At 29.2% G+C, this 13556-nt stretch overlaps 1 protein-coding gene across 1 annotated transcript; it reads left to right on the top strand.

Moving 5' to 3' along the window:
* The first annotated feature begins 2065 nt into the window (after positions 1 to 2065).
* On the top strand, positions 2066 to 4628 carry LOC111386418 (subtilisin-like protease SBT3.15). The gene is made up of 3 exons (XM_023010882.1): positions 2066 to 2437; positions 3175 to 3272; positions 4295 to 4628. The coding sequence occupies exons 1-3, from the start codon at positions 2259 to 2261 to the stop codon at positions 4372 to 4374; spliced, it is 357 nt and encodes a 118-aa protein (XP_022866650.1). The 5' UTR covers positions 2066 to 2258; the 3' UTR covers positions 4375 to 4628.
* The last annotated feature ends 8928 nt before the right edge of the window (positions 4629 to 13556 follow it).

Genomic DNA, 13556 nt, shown 5'->3' with positions numbered 1-13556 from the left:
ATATATATATATATATATATATATATATATATATATATGGAAAATGTCGTGTGTATACCTCGTGTTGTACACACGACTTTACACCCTCCCTCACATGGAGGGGAGCCCACGAATATTTTATATAGGATAAGTATATATGTACAAACACATTGTTACAAAATGACTTACTCACCCTCATAAAAGAAGCGGACCCTACATAAATTTAAAAAATGTTAGCTTGTGGTCCCCACCCCTATTGTGAATATCAGTAAAATTTTTTGTACAAATTTATGTGTACATTTAGCATGATCCATATATATATATCTTCTAAACACCAGTACTTAACGTATGTTAAGTACCAGTGACATGACAAGTTAATTAATCGGTGAATAAGTTAATGGTAAGTCACATATATTTAATGGTTTACTAATTGAATGATATACTATGTCATCGGTGCTTAACATAAGCTAAGCACAGATGCTTATGAGATCATTCCTATATATATAGTACTAATTCTTGAACCTGAAATTTAGCCCTCGTTTGGTTCTCATTATTTGTCATTTTAATTTTTGGAATAGTATTTTTTGAAGATTATATAGTTTTAAAAAAAAAGTTTTGAGTTTACATATAATATTATTTTATTGAAAAATATGTGATTGATAAGAAAAATGAGAAAATGAATTATAATTTTAATTAGGAGCAAACTACGGCTTAGATTAAAAAAAAAAAATTATAGACCAACCAAACAAACGAGAATTGATCAAAATATATTTTTTTGAGATTACTAAATATGTTGGAGCCTTAAATTTTTGGTGTGTTGGTTCGCACATTTTATTTGGTACGATGTGAAGTATCTATTACTCGACTAGATAGCCAAATGTAGTATTGGTAATGGTGGGGTTTGGAGATGAGAGCCACCTATGTAAAAAGTAACAAATGTTTTTGTAGTCATACATATTTCATTGCTTTGATAATATTTCCTCGAGTGAGCATTAATATACTATTGTGCCCCTAATTGATAGTCATTATTTAAAAAAAATTAATGTTTTAAGTAATGATTTTTAGAAAAATGTGATTAAAAGAAGGAAAAGTTTTATGTTCACGTACAGAATATTTTATTTTATAAATATATGGTGAAAAATTAGTATGCAAGAAAAAAATAAAATTAAATAATGATTGTCAAATATGAGCATATTGGTCAACAATTTAGTCAATTATTTAATAGAAAAGAGGAAAATTTTAAGTTTAAAATTTTAACTTGTTAGTTAATTAATGTTTTAGTTGTAAATAGATATTTAAAATGCCCCAATATTTAGAAACTCTTAATTAATTTCAGAATCAAACATACTTGAGCCCCATGTTTTTTTTTTTTTTTTTGCCAAAAATTCATTTTGAAATAGTGATTCGATGGAAATTTGTAGTTAAAAAATAAAGAAAAATTTTGAATTTGCGTGTAATATTATTTTATAAAAATTGTGTGGTTTAATGAAGCGAGAGAAAAATATATTTTAAAAATAATGGAGATCAAACAAGTAACCATTGGAGACATATTCAGATCCAACCAAAGAGCTTTGAGAGTGAGCCTTTTAATTTCAGAAAAGGGGAAATATTATTACTTTTCAAATTTAGCCCTTGTTTCAGCGTCAATTTCTGGGCCAAAATACAATTTGAAATAATATTGTATTTGAGAATGTGTGGTTAGAAAATTAAAAAAACATACATATATTTTGCGTTTACGCATAAAATTATTTCATGAAAAAATATATAGTTCAAAATGAATTTTAAAAAAATGAGTTTTTTTTTTTAAAAAAAAAAAAAAAGAGGGGCCAAACATAGCCCCCATTTGGGGGTTTTTTTTTTTTCAAATTTTAATGTTTGAAATACTTTTTTTTAAGGAATATATGGTTAAAAAAGAATAAAAAAAATTTATTCACATATAATATTATTTTATAGAAGATTGTGTGGTTAAAAAGGTGATTATAACATTAATATCTTTAGTTAGGATTATTAGTTATTTTTCATTTTCATTTAATGCTATGGAATGCGACTCTGGTAGTAATTGGAGAACATAGAAGAAAATATAACAGTAGGAGCCAGTCCATGAAGGTTACACAAGGAAAAGAATATTAAAAAATAAAATAAAATAAAAATTTCGATCAACTCAACGCTGAAATTGTCCAATACTTCGTGGCTAAGGCGTAAAATCCAAGGATAAGCACAATTTTGCATATCCCATTAATCAAACCGAAGTCCCTTCAAATCCCAATACGAAGAAAGTTATGCAGAAAATCCACTTTTTTCTCTCAACAATTTTCCTTTTGTTCTTGACCTCAAGAATAGCAATGGCTGCCGATTCATCATCATCTGAAGCTAAAGTTCACATAGTTTACACTGAGAGGCCCGAAGGACAAGAGCCTGAAGCCTATCATATCAAGACCCTTTCCTCTATTCTTGGCAGGTTTGATTTTTTTCCCCTTATTTATTTATTTTTTTTTGGGGGTGGGGGAGGCGGAGGTTGAAATAATTACTACTTGCGTTTAAATTTATGGAGTGATTCTATTACGAGCTGGGTTTAAATTCATAGAATGATCTTATGAGTTACTGGGTTTAAATTTATAGACTGATCCTGTCACTGATTTGGTTTTATATTGTAGAATGATCTTATCCCGAACTCGGTTTTAATTTATAAAATGATCCTACAAAGATCTGGGTTAAATTAATAAACTGAGCCTATCACGAACTGATTTAAATTTGTAGAATGATTCTATCACGAACTGGGTTTAAATTTATTGAGTGATTCTATCAAGATCTGGTTTTACATTTCTGTAGTGATCCTATCACGAACAGGGTTTTAATTATATAAAATGTTCTTATCATGAGCTGGGATTAAATATATAGATGATCCTATCACGAACTTGGTTTAAATTTATTGAATGATTCTTTTGTGAAATGGCTTTAAATTTGTAGACTGGTTCTATCATGAACAGGATTATAATTTATGGAATAACTCTAACGCGAACTTGGTTTTCATTATCCCATCAAATAACAGTGATATTCAACTGTCTTGTGATTGGTGTTAAAATTCTTTAACCTTTTTTTCCCTCGAATTTTTAGACCAAAATTTTCGACCTATAGTGAGAATTTGTACTTTGGGTATTGATGGATTTCTTTGAATTGTGATGGGTTCGATAAAAGTGAGGATTCTGCGAAAGAGGCTCTGATATACAGTTACAAGCATGCTGCAAGTGGGTTCTCTGCTAAGCTGACTCCTGAACAGGTGTCTCAGCTCTCAAGTAAGTTTTCTCATTCTCCCTGGAACTGGAGAAATAGTAGCCTTGTGTTTAAAACTTATATACTTATAAGTTAACTTTCGAATCATAGCCAAAATATGCTCATAGTTGGACAGTTTGTGTACTGAGGGTGTTCTCCCAGCATGCATGCATTTCAACACTGCCTCAGTTTGAGGCGTCCGAGAAAAAGATTTTGACTCGAAACAGTTGATTTTAGTCACCAATACTACTGCCGAAAAACCAGTTTTATCAAGGTTCTATGGAGCTACTGAATGTTGCTTCTGTGTGGATTAAAATTGTGATACTAATGTTCTCTAGATAAAGAGGGAGATGTGACTAAAATGCATTTTGCCTTAGAAAGTTGGAGTCTCTACATCAGTCCCTTAATTGATACGAAGGGACATTAATATCTTACATTTGATGGTGTTCATAAGTCATTGATCCGTGTAGTCTAAATATATCATAAAAATATGTTTTTGAATGCATAAAATCTTGATAAGCCTATTGGTATATAGCACAGATGCTTGAGTCGAACGACTCCCGTCCAGTGCTTATTCTTTGTTGTAGGATTTTAAATTTGTGGGGAGGCAATTATAAAAGTTTTATGATTCTTATCTGAGTTCGAGTCCTACAAAAGTACATTCAAAATCTATTTTGTTCTTGCGGTTGCAGCTAGCAACTAAATAGGGTTTAAAGCAAATGGTTTGAAGATTAAGAAATTCTCTCTTAAATTTTATGTCATTGTTAGTCGAAGTCAAAGAATTTCTGTAGAATTTATCAAGATCCATTTCCTCTTGAATCTTGATGAACATTGAACATGTGGTTAAGTTGTGTTATGGTATTCTTTAATTGGAACATGTTTGGATGTAACTCTTACATTAACGTCAAAACATACACCTTTTGAGTTCAAATTTTTTGTGGCTATGAACCTTCTTCGCGTTAGTTTCTTGAATATCTATTTTAATTATGTTTATATCCCATATATTTACTATTATCCAGAAATTGATTAGTTAATATTGTGGCAGAACTGCCCGGAGTTCTTCAAGTCGTTCCCAGCCAAACTCTCCACCTGCACTCCAGTCGACCAGGGAACGTGCACGTGTGAAGAATTAGTGTCGTGTGGTTTATATGTACTAAGTGTGTTTCTTTTCTGCGCCTATGAACATCGAACATGTTAACAATATGAAAAAAAATAAGACCCCGTATGAATAAAATCTTGTGTGATCTCGTTCCTGTGTAAATGAAGTGTAATGTGCAACTTTCCATGGCCTTCCAGTGTACGTTTGAGAATTGAAGGTTGCGTGTTCTCGCTTGATTGCGATATAGAAACATTCAAAGATGAAAAAGAAGTTCAAAATCTTTACACTCCTCATGCCCGTTTTATAAAAGTTTCATGTATGATCATTGATCAAGTCAAGCTTTTGAGCATACTAGTATCAAGATCTTGATAAGACATTGTGTTAAAAAAGGGGCGGGGTGGGGCGGATTGATAGATTAGACAAATATAAAAATGTTCCAACTTATTTCACGAATTAATTGAACAAACTTTTCAATTGTGAATTGAACTTAGGCCATGTTTGATTGGTTTAAATTCCATGGAAAATGGAATTCTAATTTCACTTTCTTCCAATTTTGTTTGTTTGATAAGTTTTGAATTCCATGGAATTTGGTTTCTTGATTTTCTTGGAACTTGAAATTTTCTAATTGGTTTTCTAGTTCCCTGTTACGTTGGTTTTTTTTTTCCTTGTGGGTAACGGAAACAAATTTGAAGAAACATTGTACAAAAATATTTTATTTCAATTGGCAATCCATGTAAAATAAAGTCAAACGAATAATAAAAGAGATGATTTTTTTTATTTTTTTTTTATTTTTTTGTTGGCAATGAAAACAAATTTCATTTCCAATACCAGTAAAATATATCCCTTTAATTGATAATTTTCATATAAAACAAAGTCAAACGAACACAAAAAAATACTTTTATTTTAATATTTTTCATGTGAAAAATTATATCAATCAAACACAATAATTTACAATTTTCAGAAAAATAATTTTTAGGCAATTCGATTCCTTAGAATTCGTTTTCAATTTAATTCAATTCCATCATTACAATCAAACGGACCCTTAGAGTGTGTTTGATTGACATGGAAAATATTACCTAGAAAAGAAAATATTTTCCATCTTTTGTGGAAAATAAAAACCACCTCTACCCAAGGAAAATATTTTCCTTAAAAACAAGGAAAATTAGGCATATTTTCAAAAGTTGGAAAATGTTTTCCATGGAAAAAAATAGCAATCAAACACTCCAAGTGAAAATTTGGATGGAAAACTGATATTTTCCATGGAAAATAAATGTAATCAAACACACCCTTAGAGTTTGTTTGATTGGCATGGAAAATATCACCTACAAAAGAAAATATTTTCCTTCTTTTGTGGAAAGTAAAAATCACCTCTACCCAAAGAAAATGTTTTCCTTAAAAACAAAGAAAATCAGACATATTTTCAAAAGTTAAAAAATGTTTTCTATGGAAAAAATTAGCAATCAAACACTTCAAGTATGAATTTGGGTGGAAAATTGATATTTTTCATGGAAAATAAATGTAATCAAGCACACCCTTAACGTCCGTTTAATTGTAAGAATATAATTTTGGTGAAAAGATAACGAATTTCAGGAAATTGAATTGTCTATAATTTTGGGAATTGTCAATTAAATGTGTTTGATAGGTATAATTTTTCACCTGAAAAATATTGAAATTTTGGATCTTTTAGTGTTCCATTGGCTTAAAAAAAAAAAAAAAAAAAAAAAAAAAAAAAACCCCCCAACACAAAAAGGGAAAACAAAATTCCATGTATGATGTATATTTTGTAGCACAAGAGAAAACCAAATCCCCAACAAAAAAAAAAAAAAAAAAAAAGTGGAAAAAAGGGGTCACGTGCCAATTGGCAAGAAAATTTGACCAATCAAACATGCAAAATTGTGGAATTACTTCCATGAAAAATTTGTGCAATCAAATAAGACCTTAGAGTTCAATTTATTTTTAATCTAAGCGATTCTTTGGTATTGTTTTTAAGAAGTTTAAAGTACAAATTGATAGAAGTAAGTGGTTGATAAGTGGATAATAATTGTTAGTCCTATGAAATATGAGGACAAAGAGTTGACTAACTAAATTTATAATTTAAACAATTTCAAAAGCATTTTGGCGATTTTTATTTTAGTAACATCTATTTATATATTTTGCAGAGTCTACAATTTGCTATCTATGCGTTGAGTAGTTTAATATTGAATCTTGCATAAATTTTGATTAATAAGACGAATGTGACCTTTTACAATGGCATAGACACAATGTTTGGCTGAGCTTAAAGTTTCATCTATAAGTAATAAGTAACTCTTTTATTAGTTAACGATGAGAATAACTTATTTTAACATTCACACAAAAGTCGCTCTAAAAGTATATATTTAACTCTCGGTATATTTAGAGGTTGATTATTACAGTCATCATTGAGCTATATTTGAATCGTTTCATTTATCTTATTGAACTTTAGAACTCGTTTAAAATATATTGCCAAATTAGTCAAGCGTCCAACAGTCCAACTTTAATTTTTAATAATAATAATAAAAATCCTTCCTACATTAATGTTTTGTTTGTTCACTAATGGGGTTGGACAAATCTCCCAAACCGAACCGAATCGAACCAATCGAACTGAACCGAACCAAATCGAACCGAACCTGACGGTTCTTGTCAAATTAAATACTCGAACGGATATCTAAATTAAGAACCGACCGGTACGATTCAGTTTTCGGTTCTAAACCAAGAACCGAAAAATTGAATCTTTATAATTTGTTTTATATTGAATAAACCAAATTATTTTAATTTTAATTTTTTCTAAACAAATTAACAATTGGACAACTTACAAAATTACCCTTAAAATTATGAGTGTTTTGAAAAATCATATGAAAAATTGTTTGAAAGTAAAAAATACTGTGTGAAATTAAAAAGTGACACAATGTCACTTTTTTAATAAAAATTGTCACTTTTTGAACACAATTCAAAAAAGTGACATAAACTCAAAAAAGTGACACAAACACTCCAAAAGTGACAAAATTTGAAATAAATAAATAAATAAATAAAGGTGATACAAACTCAAAAAAATGACAAACATTAAAATAACATCATTCATTTGGGTAACACCAGTAATCATGTTCTAGACATAATCAGCGTGTCCAGGACAATCCACGTGAGCATAGTGACGATTCTTAACATAATTAGAATGTCTAGGACAATACACGTGCTGATTATCTTAGGAAAATGTCACATATCATGTCACATTTTTAAGAAGATAAAAAAGTGACAAAAATTTAAAAGGTGAGAAACTCAAAAAAAAGTTTTTTGAAAGAAAAAATATTGTGTAAATGTAAAAGTGACAGAATGTCACTTTTTTTAACACAATCTAAAAAAAAAAAAAAAAAAAAAAAAAAAGGAAAAACAAATTAAAAAAAAGAAAAAAAAAACTATTATTTATAATTCCATAACTCTTTTGCAGATTTACACGAGTAGTAAACATCATACAGATCTAAAGTCAAACAATTCAGAATATAATTCCTGCACATATAATCCTTATGTTCCCAATTAGCTAAATCCTCTGTTTCCTTATCAGTGGGATTATCAGCAATTACAAAACTGGGTTTATCTGATTCAATAGCATTAACGACTTTAAGTGTTGTCAAATAAAATCGCAGTTTCATTTGCCATCTCTTGAAATTCTTTCCATCAAACAACTCAGGTTTTTCAGAATACTTAGGAACAGATATCTCTACAGCAGACATGGCAACTAATTATAAAAAGATTTCACTTTAGTTTAAATGTAAAAGTGACAGAATGTCACTTTTTTTAACACAATCTAAAAAAAAAAAAAAAAAAAAAAAAAAAAAAAAAAAAAAAAAGAGGTGATACGAACTTAAAAAAAGTGACAAACTAAAAAAAAAAAGTGACAGGAGCTCCAAAGAGTGACAAACACCAAAATAGCGTCATCCATTTTGTTCGCCTAACATTTCATATAATTTTCCACCAGTCACTAGCTCACGTTACAACTTTTTTAATGTAGACTATATCCCCATCCTTCAAATTGAGATAGACTAGGTTACCTAGAAGACTAAGAAAATTCCCACTCCTGATTGTGCCATTTCCCACTATAATAGCAGGGCTCCAAATTAAGGGATAAGGGGGCTATGACGGACAAAATCATAATACGGTATTTATAACGAATATATAGGTTGGGTAAAGGCTAATAGATATTTGTAATCATTTTTCTATGACAATAAATTTGCCATCAACATTTGTCTGACCCATAATAGCATGTTGTTCGACAACCAGAATTTTAAAATGAACACGCTACAAGTTGAGTACAGAACTCTAAAAAATGGTAGCATTCAAGAGATGGAGATTGTCTTCAAGTACAAACACCGACACAGTTGATACAAAATTGTTAACTCCAAGTGTGGATATCAGATTTACAATATACAAGATAATATATATTGAATCAGATATTCTTCATTAGTATATAACTAGCTAGATAGAAGTTGTCTACCACCCATCTATCTCTCCTCGCTGAAGCCTCTCCGTCTCACTCTGTTGTCGTAGTCCTCGAATCCTAAGGTGCAGTTGATTAGCAACAGTCGAGAACCTCACATTTTGTATATGCAGAATTTTAATGACTGAGTAGTGGGTGTTTTAATGGCAGTTAGTGGGTTGTTACAAAACCAACAGTCATAAAATACTGGCTAGTTTTACCAATTAAATAACCAAAAAAAAATATTTATTTTAGTCAAGGAAGCCCAAGAGCCCAAGGCCCCAAGGCCCAAATCAAGACATTTTAATATTTGCGTGGGGAGTGATTCGAACCCCTGACGTCCCACACAAATGTCACATTTCCCACCACTTTGGCACTTTATCTAATTTGATTATTTCTTTCACATTTTATATTTATACCATAAATATATAACACAAAATCATGAGAATCGCAGGAAATGAGCAGAGAGAAATCATTGGTTTAGGCTTTGGTTGGAGTTGAATAGCATTCTCTTTTCTTCTAAGAACGTAAATTATACAATTAATGACAAATTTAAAAGTGAGAGGGCAGTAGTCAATTTTCCAATTAATGGGCCGTATTTGGCCTAATTATCCCTTAACAATTTCTAAATCCAAATTTTTGGCCCAATAATTTGTTTCATTTTTAATTTTTTAATTTTTGGCCCAATTACCAATTTTATTGTTTCATTTCTTATCCCAACAAGATCTAACCCACTAAATAACCCTAAACACCTACCCTAAAGTGTATAACGCTATCTCGACTCTGGCACTTACTCTCGCAGCCTTGCTGACATTCCAAAACATATACAATCGAGGGCCGACGCTATGACCTCTGATCGAAGCTTTGACTATAGCGATCATTTGAATAAGGTAGTCTACTAGTCTCTGACATTCCAAAATCATTGAATGTGTCATTAATTGTATTTATATAATGTTGTTATAAATGTTAAAAAATTTAATTCTAATAAGGAACCGAACCGAACTCGAACGGTTCCATAATTATATTTGGATTCAACGGTTCCATTTACTAGATATCCGAAATTTTTGGTTCGGTTCGGATCTCTTTAGAATCGAACCGAACCAAACCGCGCTCACCTCTATTCGCTAATGTAACCAATCACGTGAGATTGAGTTAATTACCTTATTTGCTATCAAACTTTCTCTTGTATTACTAAACTTTGAATCATTTCATTTATCGTATCGAAATTTAAAATTAGTTTAAGCCATACCATTACGTTAATTGCCTGCTCATGAGAGACTGTACGGATTGAATTTTGACTATTTATCATGTTTTTGTACTTTGCTTCATTTGATGGCAATTTTTCACATCAAAATATTAATTTTTTTTACTGTTATTTCATTATTCTAACTGTCATTTTTGACTTTTCACGCCCATGTGGGTTACTTTTCTCTCTAACGATCAAAAAATTAACTCTCGTAATCAATACTGAACAATTTGCTCTATGCATTCTTTTCATATAATAATCACTTTAGTTCATTTTTCAGTCGCTAAACGGAAGTAATATGCAAATCTCTTGTTAAAAATCTTGAATGAAAAGTTCAAAAAAAATATAAAAATGGCTTCATGACTAACATGATTGTATAAATGTAACTGGTTTAAAAGTTGTGAAGTAAATGAAATAACTTAAAATATACGACACTAAGATATGTTTTGGTATATCATGTTGGATTAGGAAAGATACGATTAACGTGGATTGCGATATATTGTTGCCATATTGTATTCAATTCTTGTTTGATCTCTATTATTTTGAAAATACATTTTTATTTATCTTTATTTCAATCACATATTTTTTAATAAAATAATATTACACACAAATCTAAAATATTTTCTTCTTATTAAATCACACATTTTCCATCCACTGACTATTCTAAAATTTATTTTTAGTCAAATAATAGGGCTTGAACAAGGGCTTAGTGCCACAATGTACAAGAAATCGTACAAGCAATAGAAAATAAAAATAATATTTTCTGTTATAAAACTAAAAGAAAGAAAGAAAATATGAGAAAAAATAGATAGTCAAAACTCAAGTGTGTATTATTATGAATCAATCTCCTATATTTATAGAGTCCAAAATAAGAGTTACAATTGAAATGAAATTGATCTTCTAGACTGGATAAGACTTATCTATGTATCATGATAATACTAAATAATTATTAACAATTATCTCATTATTTTACAACACTCTCATTTTGATAATTATTTGTACAATAATTATCTTATTGAAACCATGTTTGATAAAATAAAATAAAAAAAACTTGATGGGACAAAAATGCCAACAAATGAAAAAAAAATAAAAAATTGGAGTAACAAAATGCTGCCTCATTAAAACCTTGTCAAGAAAATCTAGAGGGACAAAACTTGATCGAAAGAAAAAGAGTACAGCTACTTTCCCTGATTTCAATTCTTGTATGAAGCTATTCATGTCTCGTACATCAATATCTTCAATATTACAATTACTGGTGAATTATGTTTCTTGCTGTTTTGCATAGTTTTCAGATAACACCGTCTTCATACGAGATATTTATCAACTTTTAATAATTGTAGTAATATGATGATTCGAAAATAGCTCTTGCTGCTCTCTTCGAGAGTCTCATATAAGAGTATACTTCTTGAGGGAAAATGCTTTGTAAATTAAGGACATCATTATACAAAGAATATGCCTCATTTAAATCTTATTAGGAAAAAATCCTAATGAAGGAAAAAAGATTATGTTATTTTTTTGAATACACTATAAAAGTCGCCTCATTACAAACCTTGTTAAGAAAATCTAATGAGACAAAACCTTGATCAATGGAAAAAAAAAAGTACAATACGTATTTACTCCCCCTTATGATAATATCGCTTCAATTATACTTCAAGCATATTAAATCATCCTAGGGTAATATCAAAATTATAAAAAAAATAAATTGTGTATAATCACATTTATTACGTGTACATCAAATTTCATGCATTGTCACTTTAACAAGATAGAGACATGTGATTACATTCACTACATGATAATTTATCTATTTATACAAGTTTTCGTGACACTTATTATGTAAGAAGTCGTATAATTCATATTACAACTTTACTTTTTTTATGTTCATTTCGTATAAATATACACCTTTTGATGTTCGAACTGTAAATCCAAAAACTTTAGATCTCTCTAATAAATTTAATTTAGTATGATCTCGTCATTTTATTTGACTAATCATTACTTCGACTGAAGACAAATATATTTTTATATCCTCAATATTCATAATATAATGCAGTACATCATCTACAAAAGTATTGTCGACAATTTTTCTTTTCGATTCTATTTCTTTTTCCATAATAACATAATTTATTAAGATACCTCAACTTTCAACATATCAGATTTCTAAATCTCTTTTGGATTTTATAATTTGTTATGTCTAAATACTTATCATATATATTAAATATAATGCTATCAAATTATCTTCTTAGGACATCAATTCATATTAAAGCATTTAAAATTGGTGCATAAGATATTATTGATCTTATTTATCAGTAAATGCATTTAAATAAATTATATTTCGAAATTTTGGTTCCAATGATCTTTTGCAAGGATTTAGGTAAAGATGCATTTGTACATTATTTTCAATTTCTTAATTCATCTCCCTAATACTGAAAGAATTGTCTATCAAATTTACAATCATTTTTCTTGCATTATAAAACATAGCCATTTGGGATAAGGCTCAAACTACATATTTATTCTAAGCATTTTTTTATTTTTCATCTTAGTGCATTTTGGTGGTTCAATTTTACATCTATTGAATATTAAATTAATTAGATGAAAAAATTATGTTCTGACTATAAGTCAATTATGATGGGGAGAATTATAATGTTGGCATGATTCAAATATAATTTCCTAAACAAAAATGGAATGTACTTTATTCTCAATTAATTATAGAAGTTTAACAAATAATAGTGTTAAACCATTTATCGATATCTCAGCTAATACTTATTAAAATGTTGAGATTTAGAATCACTAGCATTAACAAGACATTGTCTTGATTGTATAATCTGAAAGTTGTGCTCATAATTTAATCATAATTTAAAACTTAAGCAGTAATTTCACAAATTTCAAGTTGCGAACACCATGCAATCATCTAGTATATACATCAAATCTATTATATAGAAATAATATTTAAATGATCAACATGGAGGATGATAGGACCCCATTTATCATTCTGGTTAATTTTAAGAAATATAGGTATTCATTCCGTATTCTTAGCTAGTGATGTTTAATGATCAATTTTTGATAAAGAGAACAAACATCATATAGGATTTTATTGGATTGAAGAATTTTCTAATTTTTCCATTGAATATATATTTAAAAATTTTAATTTCGCATCATTATTAATTTAGGGATGATCCAACTAGTCATGCCAATCAAATTGAACTTCTAGTTCAATATAAGATATAATTCAATTATTTTATTTTGAAGGATATGATTAAATATTATATAATCATATAATAATCAATGTTCACATAACATAAGTCGTATATTTTTCCTTCAGGGATAAACACAGATTCATCAATTACACATAATATATTCTTCAAAACATGTGTTACTTCAAGAGCACGTTATATTTTATTATCGCTTCTTTAAGAGCAATATCAATATTCTTCTGAAATATTGCAATCGTAGTGTTATGCTCTTCAGGAGCAATGATATAT

Source organism: Olea europaea, unplaced genomic scaffold, assembly GCF_002742605.1.
Source record: "Olea europaea var. sylvestris unplaced genomic scaffold, O_europaea_v1 scaffold355, whole genome shotgun sequence".
Lineage (NCBI taxonomy): Eukaryota > Viridiplantae > Streptophyta > Magnoliopsida > Lamiales > Oleaceae > Olea > Olea europaea.
This window is presented reverse-complemented; position numbering and strand designations above follow the sequence as displayed.